Source organism: Euprymna scolopes, chromosome 24 (genome assembly GCF_053919585.1).
Source record: "Euprymna scolopes isolate OS-2025 chromosome 24, ASM5391958v1, whole genome shotgun sequence".
Classification (NCBI taxonomy): domain Eukaryota; kingdom Metazoa; phylum Mollusca; class Cephalopoda; order Sepiida; family Sepiolidae; genus Euprymna; species Euprymna scolopes.
The window spans coordinates 49,755,793-49,779,986 of record NC_136505.1 but is presented as its reverse complement, the minus strand read 5'-3'; the positions used below and the strand labels follow the sequence as shown (position 1 = coordinate 49,779,986).

Here is a 24,194-nt window from a genome sequence, read left to right as displayed (position 1 = left end):
CATGACAAAATTCTTCATACAATCACGGTACGGACCTTTAGAAAACAGGGGGGGGTCATTACAAAACCTTACCGAAAACGCCATTTTATGACGTTCACATTTTTATCACTTTATTTGCTTAAAACTCTTAAAATATATAATGTACATTCATATTTATTAATTCATTTGAAAGTATATTCATTTCCGAACAAAACAGTAGTAATTTGAAGACTTGAAGTGCTTTAGTTTAAAAAATATGGCTATTTTAGTAGATATACCTTGAAATCTGTGATTATCCAAAGCGTTTTTTCGTCCGTGTGTATTACTACACACAGATTCGAAAAAGTTGTCAAAAAACAAATATATAACAAATAAATGTTATCAAAGGCAAGATAAGTTACTTTTCTACCAAACTGGATATATTTTTCGTGTTTTTATTCAATGTAACATATTTATTCAGTTCGAAAAACGGGTTTGTATTACTGTACACATAGATTCGAAAAAGTTGTCAAAAAACAAATATATAACAAATAAATGTTATCAAAGGCAAGGTAAGTTACTTTTCTACCATACTGGATATATTTTTCATGTTTTTATTCAATGTAACATGTTTATTCAGCTCGAAAACCATACAGTGTTTACCGATGTATTGGAAAATTCAAGATGGCGCCTCACTCCCTCTTTAACACGGTAAGTATGGGAAAAGGTGTTATAAATAAAAAACTAGAAAAAATACTATTAAAAACCCGCCGGGTTTGTATTACTGTACACATAGATTCGAAAAAGTTGTCAAAAAACAAATATATAACAAATAAATATTATCAAAGGCAAGATAAGTTACTTTTCTACCAAACTGGATATATTTTTCGTGTTTTTATTCAATGTAACATGTTTATTCAGCTCGAAAACCATACAGTGTTTACCGATGTATTGGAAAATTCAAGATGGCGTCTGACTCCCTCTTTCACACAGTAAGTTTGAGAAAAGGTGTTATAAATAAAAAACTGGATAAAATACTGTTAAAAACTCGCTCAATATATGTTACCGTGACATATATTCGTGAAGGTGGGGTTGGGGATTATCTCTCCCTGAAGGGGGGAGGCTGGCACCAAGCATGTAAATCCAGAGGGGTGACTTTTTTTGTTACCCCTCGGAGTGGGAAGGGGGCCGAGCACCCAAGCAACGCCGGGTAACCCCTGCTAGTAAAAATTAAAATAACTTTTCCATAAAAAAGTATTAGTTAGAGTTTTATAACAATTTGATTCAATTAATCTTATGACCAAACTTTTTTAATAACTTTAATTTTTAAGATCTTATTAAAAGAAAAAAATAAAGCAGGCAAACGGCATAGTGAACAAAAATAATATATACACTCTCAGATAACGGTATAGCGAATTTGAGAAAAAAAAAAAATAAATAGCAAGTAAGAATACAGTCCATACTTACACATTAATTTTAGGATCATAAACTTCAACCGATCTCAGAGAGGAAACTCCATCATAACCTCCGCAAATGTAGAGTTTCCGCCCAAGAGAAGCTGCACCGAGAGCACTAAAAAAGACAATATTACATTTCACTTTCCAGATTCTTAATAAATAAATCATAATTCGTATTATAAGTTTTCTCATGACAATTTTAAAAGTAGGATTTCAAGAGACAAATTATAATTTCTTTTTTAACAAAGGAATCACCACTTATCAAGGCAGAGAGGCTACTCGAGGATAAGGGTTAAAATGTGTATCATGGTCAAAGGGACAATATAGTAATTGTTAGAAGTGTAAATTTGGTAAATTGGATTACTTAAGGGGAAAGGCTTATCAAGAACTTGTTTACATTGGAATGACTGACCTGAAAATTAGTGTAATTGGATTCTGTGCAAAGCGAGAAAACGATATGATGTAGTTATCTCCTCTTGTTTTTGATCTTCTAATTTACAGGGAAAAATCGCCACTTTGAAAAGTTCTGTTTTTACTTATAATTATTTTTCTACTCGACCATTTTTCATAATTTTTGGAATTTATACTAATTTCAGTATAACACTTGAGTACATAATAAAGTTTTTCTCTAAAATGCATTTTTTTCAAAGATGCACTATAATAAAGTTGCATTGAAAACGCATTCTCGCATATAAAGATGATTTTTCATGTAGTGTGGCTCTACATGCATTCCTTCAGTCTGCGAGTGTGTGTATGTTCACATTATCAAGATCTGCACAAAACTTATTTTCACAACATTTTTTTTTTTACAAAGGAATTACCACTTATCAAGGCACAGAGGCCACTCGAGGATAAATGTTAAAGTGTACATTGGTCAAAAGAACAATATTATAGTAATTGTTAGAAGTGTAAATTTGGTAAATTGGATTACTTAAGGGGAATGGCTCGTCAAGAACTTGTTTACATTGGACTTGAAGACAGCCATATTGTAGTCAGCTGGAAAGCAGATAAACGGAATAGAGTTCCACAGGCGTGCAGTTCTTAGAAAGAAGCTTTGTTCATGGAATCCACGTTTAGGTTTAGGCACAGATTTTTTTCTTTATTTATTAAAATGGTCCAACATTTTTTTTCAAAGGCCAATTGAGGAAAAGGCTTAATGACTATGTTAGATAGTGAGACAACATTGTGAGGATTGGAGATTGATGATTGAAATTGGGAAGAATTTAATTATTTAAAGAAATTAACTCGAGAAGAATTTGTTAACATTGAACTTGAAAACGACCATGTTCTACTCAGCTGGGAAGCAGCCCTGTGGTATTGTGTTCAACAGATGCGTAATTCTCAGAAAGAAACTGTTTATGTTCATAGAAGTTCCGTCAGGTGCACAGAGGAAGAAAAGAAAATTATTTATAGCGGTGCTAACCAAACGAGTTTTTGCTGTAAATGTTTTACAAGGGAAAAGGACAGAGATCAAAGGTCATACACTTTACCTTTATCTGAAAAAAATAAATAAATAAAAATAAATAAATAATTAGACCCATTGCATGGTCATGGTCATAGTTGCGACATTCACCCTGGGTCAGTTGAGCTGACTCTTTCTAACAAGTTCTCCACATCTCGGACACGGGCTGACCAGGCATAGCAATTCAAGACTGCTTTTGTCAGGAGTGCAAGCCATTCGCTTTATGAACAACAGACAGCGAATGGTTTGCACTAATAGTAGAAACAGCCTTGAATCGCCATACCTGGTCAGCCAGCGTCGGGATGTGATGAACTTGTTGAAAAGAGCCAGCTCAACTGACCCAGGATGAATGCCACAACCATGACAATGCAATCAGTAGGTCTCAGCTTTTCAGACAATTGTAAATTGCTTTGCTTACATTGCCAAACCCAAAATTTTATATTTATTTTCACTGATGGCCAAAAACGAAAATTTTAGCCGTTTCAAAACAATTTTACTATTTGAACTTTCGCAGCGTTTCGGCTGATGTAACCTTTAATTATTTTCAGGGTTACGTTTTATCTCGGAAACCTAGACTGAATTTCAAACAGAACATTTTATTTAATTCATGGGTTCTGATTGTGAACATTTTTTAAATTTTATTATTATTGTTATTTTACTCCAAACAAGACACACTGCCACTAAATCATAAGGACTCCTATTTGAGACCAGATTTGCAGGGATATTATGTAAGGGGTTGTACTTCTTTGTTAAATAATACATACAATATAATTAAGTTCATAAAACAAAAATGTAAACAAAAATAAATACGGCAACTATGGATTCGTTGGTTGGTTGTTTTTGTTTTACGGCATATCAACTCTTTCCAGGTTATTTAATGCCGAATCTGGGAGAAAATTCTTTTTAATAGAATATATTTGTTTTTTGCAAGTCGGTTTCTATTTAACCCATAGTTGGGACCCTAACAGGTACTACCACTCCGACCTGGGAGCAATGGCAATTAAAGGGTGGCTCCACACTCCCCAAGGCCCGCAAGCTGGGGCCTGACCATCAGATATAGTTTAAGGTCATATCCAGGATCACGGCAACTATGGAATAAATATTGATCGAAAATAGATTGTACACTCGTTCTTGAGGGAGATATTGGTTTAAATAAGGGTTAAGCCCTGCCCCATCTCACCACCAAATAATCTTTAAAAGTAAATCTTAAAATATTTACTATTGTTTTAAAGCAAATGAAAACCGATTTTCCTAAGTGTTTGTTACGAATATGGTTGTGGCATTATGTTTTCCAATTATTATATTAAAAATGAATAAATTAAAATCCCATTACAAAATTAAATCCATCATAAAACATTTTAGCTAATCGGAGGTTACATTAATGGAAATGTGAAAATGGCACTCAAGATGAAAACAGTAGTCTGAAAAATTCAAATAATATAAACATGTGATCATGTTGAACCAATCACAAATTTTTTATCTATAACCGCTTACACCCTCTTAACTATTTTTTAATTTACTCAGTTTCAATATATCGCCAATTTTTTTGTTTACTAAGTGATCATTTATCAAGGCTATGAGCCACTCAAAGGTAAGTATCAATAAGAGCAATAGAATGAAAGTTGAATGAAGAATAATATTATGAAAGGATTGAAAATAATGTACAGACTAAATAAAATCTGATTACTTATGAAGACAATTTATGACAATTATTTACTGATATAGATTTGAAAATGACCACGTTGTAGATCACTGGGAAGAAATCTGATTGTAACGTATTCTACTGATTAGAAGTTCTTGGAAAAGAACTATTCATGGAAATTTTGAAGTTAGAATCTCGAAGAAAAAAGTTTTTATCTTTGCAGTAGTGAAAAAAAGACAAGTTCTTGCTGTGAAAATTTTACTAGGCAGAAGCAGAGATTAAAGCTCAGCTGAGCACCTTTGATGGAAATATTAAAGTAAGGAGTTTATTTTAGGCGAAAATATGAGAAATGAAAAGAATTTTACCTTCTTTTGCAGTTCATGGAGGCCACTTTCCTCCACCGTTTGGTGTCAGGCTTAAACACTTCAACTGTGCTGAGGCGATCATGGCCATCATAACCACCAATAGCATACAGCTTGGCTGTCAGAATAAAAACAAAAAAAAATATTTAAAGGTATAAGAAGGATGTTAGCAATGTAGATACGGAGATGTTGAAGTGACATGACGTATGAACAAAAACTGAAAAACGAACAATGGTTACATTTAGATTTTAAATCTTCGTAAATCAATTTATTTTTCAAAATCATTCATATATAAATATGAATTTACTGCTTAATATAAATCAAGATGTTCCAGGTGAGCATAGTTTGAAAATAGCAGTTTCAATCCTACCCAAAGCCGGCCAGAGGCTTAGTTGACCAAAACGTGGTGAGACGACAAACAACTATGGAAGGCAGTAATTGCTGAGAATGCAGTTAGGAGATTCAGAGTTCCTATCCTGTCGCGGTTACCACCTGACGAAGGTCAGAGGAATAGTTGACTGAAACGTTGTGAAACGACAACTAAAAAAAAAGGTGAGGATAATAGTCCGCAATAAATAAATTAATAATCAAGATGGTCATTGTCTTTAATAAATTTTGTTAGATTCCTCTATTTAAAACAAAAAGAGGAACCACACGAAATTGTCATCAGATTTTTATCTGATCGTCAAGTGTTTCACGACTGCGCATGCATGGCTGAGAAACATGACAACTTCTTTATGTTAAGAATAAGATTTTTTGAAAACACTTTGTAAATGTTGTGTCAAGCTGGTCTAATGGTTATCATACTTGACTCACTGTCTGTAGGTTTTGCTTTAGATCTCAGCTGGAGTATTTTTTATTTTACTTACAAGAAGTGAATTGTTTAGAAAAAAAAACATAATACTCGCATGCACATGCCTCAGTTTTTGTATTATTATTTTTCTTTTTTACTTATCAAGGCCCGAATGCCACTCGAGGATAAGGGTTAATGGATATACATTAGTCAATGTGATTATAGCGTAGTAAGCATAAGTAGTAGGAATTTTGTAAATTGGATTATTTAGAGGGATGGTTCATCAAGAATTAAAATACAATATTTATGCGTATTTTACGACCGGGCAATGCTGGGCAGCTTGTTGACCTATATATCTATAAAAGTGAAAGTGTCTGTCTGTCTGTCTGTGTGTGTGTAACTGTGTGTCTGTGTGTGTACATTTCCCTATGCAATAACTCTGTCAATTTTAAGTCTACAGACTCGAAATTTGATATGCATGGTACTGAGATTTGGGAAAATCGATGTGATCAGTTTTCGGCCAGAAATTTGGCAATTAAAGGGTCAAAGTTCAACGATGTGACCTTTGAGAACTCTACCAAACTCCTCCGACAATTTGGGGTCTAAACACTTGAAATTTTAGATATAGGTTCCTTGGACATGGATCTAACTTAATAACTTGATTTGAGCCCAAAACAATAAACTCTAAGGGGTCATAATAGGGGTTAAATTTAAAACAATGGACCTTTTTTTGTTGTTTTTGTTTTTTTTTGCTCAGCATACACCTCCAAACACCCAGGAAACGCCGGGCACCCATGCTAGTATATCTATAAAAGTGAGAATGCGTGTATGTGTGTGAGGACAAGTCTCAACCTATATACTGAACAAATTTTTGATCTACAGACTTGAAATTTGGTATATAGGGTATTCAGGCATGTGGCAAACTTTTTAATCAGTTTTCATCCAGAAAAATGAGCTGCTAAGTGATAAAAATTGGTACGTGGGGGGGCGGGTCATCAGATTTTTATTTGTTTGTCAACCGTTTCAAGACTTTGACTCCACGCATCTTTCACATGACAGCTTCCTTATGTTAAGGATAGGTAGGCTTGAAAACACTTTTTAACGATCATGGCAAGCTGGTTTAATGGTTATCGTACTTGACTCACTGTCTTTAGGTTTTGGTTTCGACCTCAGCACAAGACGGATAACCATTACAGATACAGCACTAAGCATACTGGTTTCGATTTTATCAGATGGTACACAAGTCATATTTTAAATAAATAACTTTTGAAATCATTAATATATATTCAGTAATAGACAATAATAGAATTGGCTCTACAATAATTAATAAAGAATCTGCATGAATTAAAATATAATATTTATATGTATGTTACGACTGGGCAATGCCGGGCGACTTGCTAGCTCAATATATAATTTCTGAACTTTGACATTGGTTCATAAAGCAACAGCAGCAGCAACCAGTAGTTATGGCTGTAGCTAAGAAAGAAAACAAAAGATACACTTCCACTGCCCTTTATGATGTCATCCATTTCCAAATATACTTTTTTCTTAATGATTATGATTGTTTTATTTCATGGTATTTCAACCCATTTAATCTCAAATCCAGTAATTTTCGACAAAGATTTTATGCTTCAAGTTCTTTATATCTTCAAATATTTATTTACGGTGTTTGGTTTGATTGTTTTTGTTTTTCATTTTACAGAACATGATTGATTTTAACAAATGATAATAAGTAGTGTGTGCATGGTCCCCCTCTGGTGCTGCATGTGAGATGACACCACAAAAAATAGTGAAGAAATGATGAATGTGAGAAATGTGAAGGGCCAACATAGTCTTCACATTTTTGCCAGGATTCAGAAAAATCTAATGGATCGGGCAAAAGTTATGGGGTAAAACGTGTCATTTTTGCAATTTTGGGACATTTGTGACCGCTTTTGAGCTCCTGGGAACATTGAATCCCAGTAAAAATGGACAAACAGTGCAGTTTCACGCCTTAAGATATGTATATTTGAATTCAGCACCATAGAAAACCACTATATACATATACATATCAAGTTCTTGAGTAATATGAAAAAAGAGCTCCAAAAAGGAATTTCTTTTTAGTACTAGAAGTCCCAGAGGGATGCGAACCAGAATTTTGCCAGAGTCACCCATACTGAATTTATATTAAGAACAATGACCTCCACATTTTGGCCAAGTTTCAGGAAAATCTAATGGATGGATCAAATGCTATGGGGAAAAAGTGTCATTTTGGGCCTATTTGGAGCATTTTTGATCTCTTTTGAGCCCTTGGGGATGCTGAATCCAAGTGTAAATGGATAACAGTGCAGTTTCAGGCCTTAACACATGTATATTTGAGTGACCACCGTGAAAAACCACATATTCATGGTCTCCTCAAACGCGGGAGAGTTTTTTATCAGCTGCCTAATTTGAGGACCATCAAAAATACCAGCTTTTAATTTTTCAGTTAGACATATCAAGTTTTGTTGAGAAATATAAAAAAAGAGCCACAAAAAGGTGTTTTTAGAATTAAAAGTTCCCAGGATGCGAATTTTGCCAGAGTCACCCATACTGGATTTATACAGGGTGACCAAAAAAAACGGGCCCCAACTCTAATTAAGCCCCGTTTCTTAGTGTTTTGTCCGAATGAAATGAAACTTTGGTCATAACTAGTTTATTATATTCAAAACATCATATCAAAACACTAGGGACTTTGGCCTTTTTTCTCCGTTCTACAGCATATGTTTTAGATGGCCTCCATTTAGCTCCGAGCATTTCTTGAGACGCAGCATGACGTTGTCCATGACATTCTTACAGACCAAACTGGTAATGGCTCTCATCTCCTCCCTGATGGCTTCCTTGAGTTCCGTGACAGTTCTGGGTTTCCCTGCGTAGACTCTGTCCTTAAGATAGCCCCAAAGAAAAAAATCTGGGGGACTTACGTCCGGGCTATGGGGTGCTTACTCAAAATCAGTCTTGAGACTGATCACTCAGCCTCCGAAGTTCTCTTCCAGCCAATCTCGGGACAGGTTTGAGGTGTGAGAACTTGCTCCATCCTGCTGGAACCAGAACTTGCTCATGAGCGACGGGTAGATGGTCTGGAGCTCACTCTTGAAGGTTTTGAGGACCTCCACATACCACTCCTTGATGATTGTCATTGCTGTGCCAGATTCTTCGATGAAGATTGGTCCGATGATGCCTCTGGCCGAGATTGCAGCCCACACCATGCACTTAGGAGAGTGCAGGGGCTTGGTGGCTACTTCATTGGGTCTGGAGGACCTCCAGAAGACATTTGTCTTGGAGTTCGCCTTTCCATTAAGATGGAAGTGGGCTTCATCTGAGGTCTAAAGGAGGTTAAGGAAACTTGGTGTCTCCTCGATCTTCTCAAGCATCTTGACTGCCATAGCCCTCCTCTTCTTCTTCTCTGAGGCTGTAAGGGTCTGCAGCGTCTGTATTCTGTATGGGTAAGTCCTGATATCGTTCACTAGCACTCTCCTGCAAGTCTCACGGGACATACCAAGGAACTGACTTCGCTTACGCACAGAGCGTTTCCAATTCTGCTGGAGAGACTCTCTCACTCTTTCGACCAGCTCGGCTATTCGCTTCTTGGGACGTCCCGAGTGACTTGGACGATTCTCTCTGGCAGCGTTGAGGTTCTCCACGGTCCCATACTTCTCAAAGTGGTTCACCCAGTTCTGAATTCTGCTTTTGGATGGAACCTTTTCACATTCGAACTGAAGCATGAAACGGTCCTGCGTTTTCTTAAACGAGCCTGTCTTGTAGTAAAATTTAACACAGTGTATTCTTTGTCCCAGCTCCCACTGGGGTCTTGGTGTACTCACGGTCGTTGATTCTGCCATGTCCTGTAAAATAAGGGCAATCGGTGAATAAATAATGGAGATATCACATAAAGTGTACACGGGGCCCGTCTTTTTTTGGGTCACCCTGTATTAAGAACAATTGGCTCCACATTTTATCCAAGTTTCAGAAAAATCTAATGGATGGATCAAAAGTTATGGGGTGAAACGTGTCATTTTTTACCTCTTTTAAGCCCCTGGGAACGCAACGAGAATTTTTGCAAAAAAATTTTTTACCATGCACATCTATTTAATGAAATACAATTTGTGGCAAAATTTTAGGAAAAACTAATGGACGGTTAACTGGTAATAAAGGATGCCTCACTTCTAGATCTATTTCTGACCACAGTTCCCGATGATTGTACAACAAATGCCCACAGCCCACTCGGGAATGCTGATCACGCTGTGATAATGGTAGAAATCGCCCTTTAATTCGATCCAAACTGAAGACCCACTGCTCAAAACAACAAAGTATTACAAAAAGGCTGACTGGGAAGCCATCAGGGATCTCATCAGAGATGTCCCATGGGGAAATATCTTTTCTCTTCCAGCTGAACAGTGCGCAAATGAAACCACTGAATGGTTCATAACTGCCATTGAAGCACATGTTCCCACACGGAAATTCTAAGGCAAGCCTCACTCTCCTCAATGGTTTACTTCTACTTGTGCAGCTGCCATTGCTCAAAGACAGCATGCATACTGCAAATTCAACTGACATAAGTCGGTTCAAACAGACAGAAGTATATAGAAGCTAGAAGTAATTGTAAGAGAGTAATAGCGACAACTAAGACAGAATACACTCAAATCACCAGAAAACACATCAAAGCACAGAAATTAGGAACTCGTGATTTTTGTAGTAAATAATGGGCAGTCAATGATTTCCCCACTATCAAACGATTATGAGGTCGTTTGCATGGCAACCGAGATGGCACTTAAATCATCTATATTTTTTTATAAATAATTTAATTTTATCAAGAATTCTTCATAAGTTTTGGTTTCGGTTATGGCTGAAGGAACTCAAGTTTTATATATATATATATATATATATATATATATATATATATATATACTTTTTTCATAAGTTTTTATTTCTGTTTCAATTCAAGCTAATGCATCCAAGTCATATAGATATTTTTTTTATTTTTGAAATCGCAACTTTATAATATAAAAATCGATAGAACATTAACTCTATAATAATATATACAATTTTCGAATTTCGCTACAATAATAATAAGAACCAGAAAAAGCTTTAACAATGAACAGAAAAAAAGAGATTGATCGTGAAAAGAAGGGAAGACAGACTCACAGTTAAGAACTGCCACACCAACCCGACTGCGCATCGTACTCATGGCTTCAGCAATCTTCCACCTACGGTTGACAGGATCAAAGCATTCCACGGTGCTAAGAGAATCACCTGTAAGAGTAAAAAAAAAAATTGGATGAAAAACATTTCCTATTGATTGACACGACAAGTCAAGAGTATTTTTGAGAAACGTTTTTCTTTTTTTTTTTTAAATCTTGATATGCGTGCATGATCCTTCAAACATGCTAACCATGTAATCTATATAATTATAAAACTTTGTAGATCGTCCGATTACCCTTGCTTGCATCTTACCTTTCAAAAACATTGTTGTCATGGAAACCAGATTGTATTTAATAAAATTCACACCTTTTCCACAGTTCAACCATATTAAGTACAAACTTCAATCTTTGCTACACTTGTAGACATAGTTTCAATCATGAAATAATGTTTTATTATGTTTTGGTTTGGTTTGGATTCTAACTGATGACACATCATATTTTTTTTTTACTTTTGAAATCATGACTATATATATTAATATGAAATAATTGACTCTATAATAATAAATATGAAATTTGTGTAAATTAAAATATCATATTTAAACGTATTTTATGGCCGGGCAATATCAGGCACCCCTACTCGTAGTTAAAAAAATACATTATACTTTCTGTAATCCAACCATATTTGTTACAAATAAATGTCAGTCTATGCTTGATTGTCCACCAGGCTTCAGTCATATGTTCAACAATATCTATTCATAGTTGTGTTAAAATTCTTGTAACTGAGTTAATATTGCGAATGGAGTTTAGTTTTTAAGATAGTTATCAATAATGTTGACATTATTGATCGGAATTAGATATTAGAAAAATCGTAACTTTTGGGGTATCGGAATCAGAAAAAATTTTAATCTAACTTCCGACTCCAAAAACAATTCTTTCACTTTTTGTAGGTTTAAAATTTAATTTTCTATCATCTGTACTAACAAAATTTTATAGATTTTAAGCAACTAGTAAAACAAAAAATTGTAGATCCTAATGACAAATTTAATTAAAAATGGCACTGGAAATAATACCACAAAACAAAACAAAAAAAAAAATGGCACAAGGGAAATATCTAGATAAAAAATAATTGACTATAATAATAAATATGAAATTTGTGTAAATTAAAATATCATATTTAAACGTATTTTATGACTGGGCAATGCCAGGCACCCCTACTCATAGTTAAAAAAATACATAATACTTTCTGTAATCCAACCGTATTTGTTACAAATAAACTTCAGTCTATGCTTGACTTGTTCACCAAGCTTCAGTCATATGTGCAACAGATTTTTTTATTTTATTACCATTCAATGATATCGAGGGCAGTTTAATGATCCCCTCATCAGTAGGAGCCATGATCTTGAATGGCCTTCACACTCATGGAACCATAACACCCCATTTTTTTATGTTTGGAATTATCTTAAAGATAATGTCTATCAAAACATTCCTCAGATTCTTTCTTTTTTTTTTGACACATGAAATCACAGCAAAAAAAAAAAAAACAACTCCAAGAATACGAAACCATCTACAGAGCAAGTAACTTTCTCCTTTCTTTTCCAAGATGGTGACACACATGCCTGATGAAGGTAGGAGGCTGCACCGCCTGAAACATTGTACAAACAACACTCGATGAAAACAATAGTCTGCTCAAAACAATACAAACTATATAGCAGAAGACTATTGTAGCCCAGATCGGGACAGTGCCATAAAAAAAGCATGTCGGATTTACTGACAACTAGCAAGGAGTACCCGGCGTTGCCCGGGTGTTTGGAGGTGTGTGTGTGGAAACTGGGGGAGGGGGGGGGGTTAAAAAAAAAAGTAAGGCAAAGTTGTTGTAAATTAAAATGTGAAAAAAAAAAAACGTGTGACGTTAACCATTGCCCCACCGCGAGATGCTAACGGAAACACGTTTGAATTTATTTAATCACTTGGATTTAGCAGGTGCCCGTTTTAATGAGTTAATGAGGTCAAGTTTGACTGCGGGATAGTATATATTTACTGCTGAACGCTTTTTTTCCCCCCCCCAAGATGTTATAGGAAAAAGACTAACCCACATGCGGCGAGCGACAAATGTTGAATATTTATCTTCCCGAAATCGAGCAAATTAAATAGACAGGCGAGCTTCATTGTTAACTGTGAGATATTACGACTTATATGTGATATAAAAAGTTTTAAAAAGTTGTGAACCGACCGACTGCTTCTCTGAAAGAAGCCTTTTGTAGACATACAGAAAAAGCGAACACACATACATACATACATTTTCGCTTTTATATAGATTATGCACACCATATTCATGTCTGCTCATTGCTTAATGGCAATAAAACAAAAAAGTATTGGGAATTCATGACAAAAACTTGGTGGATAACTCCAGCATAGACTGAAAATTATTTATACCAAATATAGTTGATTGCCAAAAGGATTAAGATTGTTATTATTACTTATTTATTATTATAATTATTATAATTATTACATTTATTATTATTATAATTATAATTGTTATTATTATCACTTATTTATTATTATAATTATTATAATTACTATTATTGTCATCACTTATTTATTATTATAATTATAATTATTATTATTACTGCTATTATTATTATTATTATTATTGTATTATTATTATATTTTATCACTTATTTATTATTATACTTATTATTTTTATTGTTATTATTATTATTGTTATATTATTATCACTTATTTATTATTATAATTATAAATTTTATTATTATAATTATTAATATAATGATTATTGTTGTTATTATTAATATTATTATTATTGTTATTATTATTATATTTAGTTCTAATTACTAGCGTTGGAATTCAATATAACTCCTTACATTCAGTTTAATGCCTTTTAACATGCACAGATGTGTTTAATGGTTTATAGAAATTGACTTCCAAATTCACCTATCTCTGGCCAGGTCTTTATTCCTCTTCTTTTCAAATCCGCCCTTATCACTTCCTTTCGGTTGATGTAGTAACATCAGTTGGTAGGAGAAAATCAAGGAAGACATGATAGAAAGTGACGCAGATGGACTTGAGAGAAAGAGGGATGAATAATAACCTGACGAGAAATATGTTAGTTTGGAAGGCAATTTCTAAATGGATGTTAAACCGAATATGGAAAGAAAATTTACTTTTGAATATCTGTTCATAATTGTGTTAAAACTCTTGTAACTGAGTTAATATTGCGAATGGAGTTTAGTTTTTAAGATAGTTATCAATAATGTTGGCATTATTGATCGGAATTAGATATTAGAAAAATCGTAACTTTTGGGGTATCGGAATCAGAAAAAATTTGAGCCTAACTTCCCACTCCAAAAACAATTCTTTCACTTTTTGTAGGTTTAAAATTTAATTTTCTATCATCTGTACTAACAAAATTTTATAGATTTTAAGCAACTAGTAAAACAAAAAATTGTAGATCCTAATAACAAATTTAATTAAAAATGGCGCTGGAAATAATACCACAAAAAAAAAAAAAATGGCACAAGGGAAATATCTAGATAAAAAATCTCACAATAAGTATCAAAATCTTGAATACAATGCATAAACGGAAAACATTAACAAGTTTGTAAAATTAGAATATATACTCCAAAACTAAAAATTGAAATTCAGGCAACTTTAAAATTGGAATCGGAGAAAATGCTGAAATAGTCTCATAACTAATTATCAATAAGGTTTACATTTCCCAACGAAACCAAAAAGAAAAAGGGAATTCATCGTCAACAACATCCCAACAAACAATAACAAATCTCAAACTGCAGTGGCTTCTCTCAGCTATCCAAAACTGAACCGTCTGTCTTCCCCAATTTTCTTCCTTTGAAGACTGTAATACTGGGTATGGTTTACCAGGAATATTAGTCAGATAGGACTTCAGGTTCTTCTTCATAAGTCCTGTGGCACCTATAATAACTGGTATGATTGGTATCTCCTTAAAATTCTAGTTTCTACTCATATCATACATAAGATTTTGGTATTTGGTCTGTTTCTCTCTTTCAGCTCTGTTCAAACAGCCATAATTAGGGGCACTCGCTTCAACCAAGGTTGCCACTCTTTCTGACTTATTCCATATAACTATGTCAGGTTTCACGGCAGCATTTTCAAGGTAGGTGGCTGTAGGGATTATGCAAACCAATGCCATCAATAAAACAATCTTTAAGTTATTAACATGCACCAAACATGCAAAATACACCTTGTAAGCATTTTCATCTTCATTTTTTACAGTAAACATTAGTTTTGCTTTTTAATTTTCAACTGCGGATTTTTTTACCTGATGAGGTGAGTCCTCCTACAGCATAAATGATCCCTGGGATATCAGTACAGCAACGAGGTCGAGTCTTGAAGGTTTGAAGAAGAGGACGTCTCTCTGGCATTAAATGATAGTCTTTAGCTTCATCTAATAAATCCCTGCAAGCAGAAATTTAAAAAAAGAAAAAATATTAAAAAGTTGGATGATTTTCTCAGCAGCACTTTTTATGCCTGCTACTGCTCACCACTAATTTGTTTAAATTAAGGTATTCACCGTCTCATTCAGGAAATCTCCAACAGATTGTCACCTAAAACTGATTATCACCTATCACTTTATATCCATCATGCCACAGGTTCTTGACAAGTCCAGCTGATACTAAGAATACAATCGTGACTTACTATATTCGTAGTATCGGCTGGACTTGTGATTAAACGGAACCCATTATTTAATTTGCCTGCTCTTGTTCAGTTGGCCATGACCGGATAGAATTTGCTAGAATAAATTAAATAAAGGGTTCCGTTTTAAATTCTGAACAGATTCCAGAATTCAAGAAAATGCACTTGAAGGAGGCCAAAGGTTACATTAGTCAAAATGTGAGAATAAAATCCAAGATGAGAACAGTAGTCCAAAGAATACAAATTATCAATCCTCATCTAAAAAAAAATCCAAAATATTAGGTTCATGCAAAAACAATGTCGTTTTTTATCAGATATATATATATATACACATTATACACATTAAAAAAAAGGACATTATTTTTGCACCAACTTAATATTGATTCAATCAATAATTTAATAGCCGAACAATACTTTAATAATATAATCTAATTATTATGGTATTGTTTCATTATTAAGTTAGTAATTTATCCAAATTGTTGTAAAACTGAAACTAATTTAAAACAATGTTGTTTCAATGGCAGTCATTTTAAAAGCTGAATAGTTCAAAATAACATCTGATTCTGTATGATGTACTGAGAGTTTTGGTAAAAAAATAAAAACTTAATATTCAATGTCTTTGATTCACCTGGGACCAAATTAGTGTTGGTCCCAGGTGAATCAAAGTCATTGTATATTAAGTGTTCAAATGGGGGGGGGGGGTTCTTTCCTTTATGTATCACATTATGCATCACATTATGCATCACCTTACATGTTGAAAAACTGCTTATGCAGGAATAAATGTACAACTTTTTCTTCACTACTGTCCTTTCCTCTTTATAATATACTAGCAGGGCTACCCGGCATTGCCTGGGAAATAGTATAACATATTTCTATTAAAATCTTTCTCTCTCTGTTTCTTCTCCCTCACCCCACCACTCTCATACATCTCCGCCCAGCTTATTCCTCTCTTGCATACATACACACCTATACATATAAACCAATTGCATCTCCTTGCTAAGTCTACACTAGTTTGGGGTCAAAGAAAGACATTTTTTTTTCTAAATTTTACATATTATTACATATTATTGATCTGGGGCAACACCGATCTATAAAATACCATCTTTGATGGTATTTGTTTCATCATTTTCTTTTTAAATTTTAATCAGACATACAAACATACACACACACATATATATACAGACAACCACCCTTTATATTATAGACTAGCAGTGGTATTCGGCACTGCTCAGAGTAATATTGAAAATTGCTTCAGCGATTTCCGGGATTAACGCCATATACTACTCCTTAAAAATATATAAAAAATAAAATAATTTTCAGATTGTAAACTGCTGAAGCTATTTCAGGGACTGACTCCATATACCACCCCATCTTAAAAATATATACGAAATAAAGTCATTTTGAGATTGTAAACTGCTTCAGCCATTTCTGGGACCAACTCCATATTTCCCCAGCCTACTCTTGAAAATATATATGACTACCTGTGTGGGAAAAATATAGCAGATACAAACTTGTTAAAAACATAAAATATTCGTTAAGCATTACAACGGAAAAAAAACAAAAAAACTCTCACCTGCATGGTATAGAGCTCTTGATTAATTCCTCGGTGGCAACACAGTCGGACAAGTACTGTGGTGTGAGCAGTGGGAGGCGCACTTGAACCATTAATTCCGGTAAAGCCTCTTTCCTTTTTTCACCACTTTTCTTTACCCATGAGATCACCGCTTCAAATACCTAATAAAGCAAGGAAACGAAGAAAACTTCTTAAAACGCTTAAAACAATTATTATTTTGAAGTTTCATGAACAATTTCAAGTTTTTCCTGCCCATTACCATTTTGCTTGTGCCGCCTGCCGATCAGGTTGTCATAAATAGGGGCTCTAAGACTCCTCATATTTCTTCTGAAGTTAATAACCCTGTTCGCATCAGACAATCATCATTCTCTGAAAACTTTGCTTCCCTTGGCTTAGATTCATTGAAGCTCCAACATCAAAACAGACCACTGTCAGTGTGGTGTCTAGCCTTCTATTTTATATGTAATACATGATATCCGGCACCTGAGGAGAGTTCAACGACTGGTGCTGGGAACATGGGATCTACTCTATAAACACCAATCTGAGGAGCTCAACCTATTCTCCCTTGCATGTTGACATTTATGCAGTGATATCGTTTTGGCCTACAATCTCCTCAATGGTCATTATGATTGCCTTTATGGTCACTTGTGCATCTGAAAAAGGTTGACTGTTGATTTTGATCTAACTAGAGGACAGCCATTTTCTCAATTAGAATCTCTTGACCTTGAAATGACCTTCCAAGCGATGTACTAAATGAATTAACAATGCAGCAATTCAATGCGAAATTGGACAGGTACTTAGCTACTGCATCTTCTTCCACTCCCCGCCCCTCTGTCTCTAAATGGCATCTGAAGCATGCGTTTTATTTTTTGTCAAATTTATTTAACTGAAAATATTTTATCATCTAATGTTACAAAATATTTAATCATCTTATCAACAACTCTGAAAACCTTTTGGATCTCTAGGTGTCTTGCAGATGCGGACACACCTACAAGCAGCACAGCTTCCATGACTTTCAAAAACATTTTTTCATGCTTAGAATTGCTGAAGTACAGAACAAACTGCTTGTATCAGCTGTCCTTTAAAAAATTCATACTTCCCAAAATTTGATAAAACTACATCTGATGTCCCTCTCCTCTCCATATGCATGCACACGTGTATATATTGTTCATTTCCCTGACAATTGATCATGATCCTACGTGTTATATGTGAAAGACGAGATACCAGACACAGAGGTTTTAGCACAGTGAAGCCTCTCATCAGCATATCTCTGCAATAGTATCAGGTTCATTGGGAAGATCATGTACACACATGTCAGATTCAAGACTCCCAAAACGGCTCGTTAATCGTGAGCTATCCAAAAGCAAAAGACCCACGGGAGGAGAGTGTGGAAACGGTTCAAAAACATCTACAAGATGCTCGTCAAACAGTTCGGTTTGTATTCCAACTCATGGGAAAACACTAGATGTTTCTGTTGTACTGCAAACCACAAAGTGGCCATAATTGCTGAATCTGCATGTGTTGAGAAATGCGAGAGGAAACGTGCTATTCAAAAAGACAGAAGAGTACTTCTACAGGATCCTCTTAAAAGCGCCTTACATGCAGGAGATACTTGAGAGCTTGGATCAGACTTAGGTGTCATTTCCAGATCTACAGAATCAACTACATAATCACAATCATCTTGGCAAGCAATGAACAAGTATCATCATCATCTGTATACTTTAAATGAATCGTAATGCACCTGAGCAATGGACACAATTATTTTATTATTATCACTCATACTCACTGGGAGTTCTCACACAAGTCATCAGATATTACTCACTGACAATAATCGTGGTGTACCCTGGAGTTTGGGTTACAACGTCAATCCAAATTTTCAGTACTCGTCACCTATCTCGATAACATTTCCAAACATCTTTGCATTACTGTAACAGCCACTTACCATTGACTTCTTGCTGACAATAACCATTGGTTTTCACTGAAATATGGGTGGTAACAAGCTTCCCGAAAGTCCAGTCCTCTTCACACTCATCCAGTGGAGGTCTAGTTAGTGCTTTCTCTCTTCAGTGTTTTTTATCCTTCTTGACCCTTCACAACTATTTGGTGTGGTGTCAGTCTCTATGGATCCTACCATTTTTTTTATCATTATTATTATTATTATTATTCAATCAATTAGGTCTAGAATTCTCAGATTATCTTGACTCATTCCTTCCAAATATTTACCAAACATCACTGCTAACAGTTTCTCTGGATGGTATACAAGGTCTATTACAAGTCAGTCGGTGTGATGAGATCTTTACAAAAAGACTTTCTTTCTCCAACTTTACAACATAGCAAGAAAGAAGAAGAGAAAAGAAAGAAAACAACATGCTGAGGATGGAGTTTGGCTGCGAAATAAATTTAAATTATAAATTTCAAGCAAGTAAAATATTTGTTTATTTTCCTAATATTACGTTGTGATTTGGCTTTCAAGCGCACTGGATGCGTATTTTATTTTATTCAAATTAAATCAACGCTTCTATAATCGAACTCACACCCTTGACGTTAATCTCGAGTAGCCAACATTCCAACATTTCAAAATACAACCGCTGAGAGACAACACATGGATCTTTACAAAGAGACTTTCTTTCTCCAACTTTACAAAATGGCAAGAAAGAAGAAGAGAAAAGAAAACATACTGAGGATGGAGTTTGACTTTGAAATATATTTACATTATAAATTTCAAGCAAGTAAGACATTTGTTTATTTTCCTAATATTATGTTGTGATTTGGCTTTCAAGCGCACTTGATGCGTATTTTATTTTATCTCTCTCTCTCTCTCTCAGCCAGACTGAGAAGGGAGGAAAGTGTTCACATAAGTGTTAAGATGGGAGTTTGCTCCAGCAAATGTAACACATAGAAACAACCAAACTCTTGCCAAACTCACCTAACAATCAGCATAAGAAAAACATTTTTACTAAATTTCCTATTCTCAGATATAATCTAAAAAGTTTATTCCATAGTCCATTAGGTCAGTTATTAATTTCCCCACAGTATGTTAGTAACTGAACACAATAAATATTGTAGGATTTGAACTTGGAATGTCTGGTTTCATACGCCATGACAGAGTATTAACATACAACCTAATGACTAATTTCAATGGACAGGCAATGAAAGTGAAAAGTCAGCATCGTAACATTCGGTTTACATGCTGACATCTGTTGGATGGTTTTAGGAACTTGACTTCAAAACTAACCTACCTTTCGATAAGTCTTTATTCTTTATTCTATAAACTCTATTTTTATCACTTTCCTCTCATCTTTTCCTTGATATTCCCGTGTGAATTAGACTCGCTACCTCAACTGTTCTACAACTCTTTAACCCGAGAAATCTAAGCTATTCTTTCAACGTGGCCATACCATCGAAGTCTCCTGTTTTGTACACATCTCCCCATATAGTCCAGATTTAATCTTCCTCTAAGGTCATCAAAAATTAAGCCTGTCTTTCACGGTCACATTACACATCGATCGTATTATCAACCATGCATTTCTTAATAACAAACCTGTTCTTCTGTCTTGACATGTAACTCATCTCGTGAAATTATCTCCAAGACTTCACTTTTGTCGAGGTTAAGAAATTCTTCGGATTTGGCAACATCTTTAAAATGCTTTTGGATATACTTGTTGGATGCTTCCACAAGAGTCGGACACATGTACTGCTCACCGAAACTACGAATACCAAGGCAATTCTGAGGATGAAGTCTATAGAAAAGAAAAGAAAACCGTTTACACATTTTCTTCTTAGAGGATGAACATTGGCTGAAAAATAATATTTTCAATTTTTAATAAAAAAGCAAAAGAGGATATATTTATATAAATACAGTGTAACCCGGATATAAGAGACCCGAATATAAAAACAGATATAAGAGAAATAATTTTCTGGTCACAAATTAGAGCCTATGTTAATGTACAGTGTAACCTGTACATAAGAGAGCTGCAGGGTCCCGAGTTGTAAGATCTTCAAATAAAATCCTTGGATCAAAGACTCTTTATCATTCAATCTATTTAAATAACTTCTCTATTAATTGAGCTCATAAAATAAATAAATATATAATTGAATGTAGGCCAGAAATGTTTAGATTCAATAAAACCAATAAAATAAATGTATGGATTCAATAAAGCCTATAAAATAAATGTATGGATTCAATAAAGCCTATAAAATAAATGTATGGATTCAATAAAGCCTATAAAATAAATGTATGGATTCAATAAAGCCTATAAAATAAATGTATGGATTCAATAAAGCCTATAAAATAAATGTATGGATTCAATAAAACCTATAAAATAAATGTATGGATTCAATAAAGCCTATAAAATAAATGTATGGATTCAATAAAGCCTATAAAATAAATGGATGGATTCAATAAAGCCTATAAAATAAATGGATGGATTCAATAAAGCCTATAAAATAAACGTATGGATTCAATAAAGCCTATAAATGTATGGATTCAATAAAGCCTATAAAATAAATGTATGGATTCAATAAAGCCTATACAATAAATGTATGGATTCAATAAAGCCTATAAAATAAATGTATGGATTCAATAAAGCCTATAAAATAAATGTATGGATTCAATAAAGCCTATAAAATAAATGTATGGATTCAATAAAGCCTATAAATAAATGTATGGATTCGATAAAGCCTATAAATGTATGGATTCGATAAAGCCTATAAAATAAATGTATGGATTCAATAAAGCCTATAAAATAAATGTATGGATTCCATTAAGCCTATAAATGTATGGATTCAATAAAGCCTATAAATGTATGGATTCAATAAAGCCTATAAAATAAATGTATGGATTCAATAAAGCCTATAAAATAAATGTATGGGTTCAATAAAGCCTATAAAATAAATGTATGGATTCAATAAAGCCTATAAAATAAATGTATGGATTCAATAATGTCAGAAATATGAATTTAAGAACTGAATAAATCCTATAAATGTTAATGTACAAATTAAATAAAGGTAATAAATGGAAAAAAGATATAAAACTAATAGAAAAATGGTCGTACATAAATTCTCAAGAAAAATCAAGGCTTGAAATTTATTTGTAGATGAAAAGGAGAGACATTGATGAAGAGAGAGAAAAGAAAAGAAAAAAGAAAAGATAGAGAATAAAAAAAAGAGAAAGTGTTATTTTGTTTTATGGCATATGAGTCCTTAGTAAGTTATTTAATGCCAAATCCCGTAATTTTTGGAATAAAGCTTTTATGCTTCAAGTTTTTTATATTATCAAATATGTATCCATGGTATTTGGTTTGGTTGTTTTGTAAAAGAAAACTGTTTTTGTTTTTGACTTTGCAGAACGTGATTGAGTTTTGGACAAAAAAACCAATGTACATTTTAGGTTAACAAGCCAGTATCTTCAGATAACCTTATCTGGTAGCACCAGAGATAGAATGGGGATAAAAGAAAAATAGAGAGAGAGATAGAAAGGAGAAGAATAAAAGAGAAAGAGAGAATAAGAGAAACGGATAGAGAATGGAAGAATTAAAATAATGGTATTTCTGCAATTGCTATTTTTTTTTTAATAGGATTTTCAAGTTAAATTCAATTTTTGCAGTATCTTCTGTTTATTAAGCGGTTAAGTGAAAGTACAGAATAATTGATAAAAGTTCACCCACCTCATGTTAAGAATGGGTTTCTCAATTTTATTATTTCAGAATGGTCCATAAACAATCGAAATGACTCACCTTGTTTTCAAGAAATTACAGCATGCTTCTTTGACACACTGCAGTTGAAGGAAACAGGAAGCCACCAAAAGAGATTGAACTGTATTCACGTTGATCTCTAGGCGACCATTGTAGGCAAAGTTCACGAGAGACTCCAGAGCACTGAAATCGAAACAACATTTATTTGTCTTTGGGAGTCATAATTTTGGACAGCAATATGGCGAATTTAACCACGAAATCAATTAGGTGAAAGTGCAGAAATTTATTTTTTAGCCACATTACGACTGTACTGGTGCACCTTGTCAAACTCCACTAGTGGAATAAGACATTAATAACAATCACCATTCAAAAAAACGGGCGCTTCTACAGAATTGGGACGAGATTTTGTAGTCGAGAAATGGAGTTTTCAGATAAAAAACAATGGTTTCAACTGATTTTTTTTTGTCAATTCTAATAAGTTACAATGGTAGCTTCCAAATTATGCAGTCGAAATTACTCGAATATTACAGAATTATTAAACAAAACAACTTTAATCGTGTTAGTAGGTGAAAATTTTCCGCCATCTTGTTTTAAACCAAAACGGAAAATTATCTCCCTTTTGAATGCTCCTGTGTTTTACGATCGTTTTCATCAAATTCTATTTTTTATTTTCTTTAATAAATAATTTTCTACGTTATCGATTTTCGTAATTTTTGGATTTTTTTTTATTTTAGTAATCAACTTAAAAATGTGTGGATACACATAGATACCATTGTTTTCATGTGAAATTCAGTATTATGATTTTTGAAATTTTGTCCCCAAAAAATGTCTATAATTAGCTGAAGATGATCAGAAATCAACTGAAATATTTGATTTACATTTTCATTTATTAAAAACAAAATTTCTTAGCACTGAATTTGGCTTTAAAAATACAGAAATATTGGCATATTTACTTTTTGGTGCTTCTACAGAATATGGTGCATTTTGAAATAAATGCATTTCAAGTAAAAACACAACTACATATCTACGTGTCATGTTGAAATTAGTATAAATTGCAAAACTAAAAAAATAAAAACAATAACCAGTAGATATACAAACTACCGGTCCAACATTTTGTATTTAAAAATGCCAGATATTGATTGAAAGCAAGGGAGATAAGGTAGTTTGTCATACAGACTAGAAGAAACAAAATAGTTTCTTAAAAGACCTCCCCAAAAAAAGTTTCTTAAAAGACCCCCCCCCAAAAAAAAAATAAAGTAGTTTTATTTTTATAAAGAAAATTATTTTTAAATGATTTAAAGCAATTAATGTGAAATCAGTAGCATTACAAGGCTGATCTTGCAAGCTTGAATTATTGAGGGCTTATTTGTTCTCGTTTTTTTTTTGTTTTTTTTTCAACATAGTGA

At 33.7% G+C, this 24,194-nt stretch overlaps 1 protein-coding gene across 1 annotated transcript in view; it reads right to left on the bottom strand.

The window, feature by feature from the left end:
• Positions 1 to 24,194, bottom strand: part of LOC145246699 (kelch-like protein 18) — a 51,432-nt gene that overhangs the window by 13,111 nt on the left and 14,127 nt on the right. Inside the window, exons 3-9 of the mRNA XM_080108424.1 lie at positions 22,831 to 22,971; positions 20,637 to 20,835; positions 17,096 to 17,256; positions 15,149 to 15,285; positions 10,838 to 10,945; positions 4,885 to 4,999; positions 1,426 to 1,530 (exon numbers count right to left, since the gene is read on the bottom strand). Of these exons, the coding sequence (XP_079964550.1) occupies positions 1,426 to 1,530; positions 4,885 to 4,999; positions 10,838 to 10,945; positions 15,149 to 15,285; positions 17,096 to 17,256; positions 20,637 to 20,835; positions 22,831 to 22,971 (966 nt within the window). The remainder of the gene's footprint in view (positions 1 to 1,425; positions 1,531 to 4,884; positions 5,000 to 10,837; positions 10,946 to 15,148; positions 15,286 to 17,095; positions 17,257 to 20,636; positions 20,836 to 22,830; positions 22,972 to 24,194) is intronic.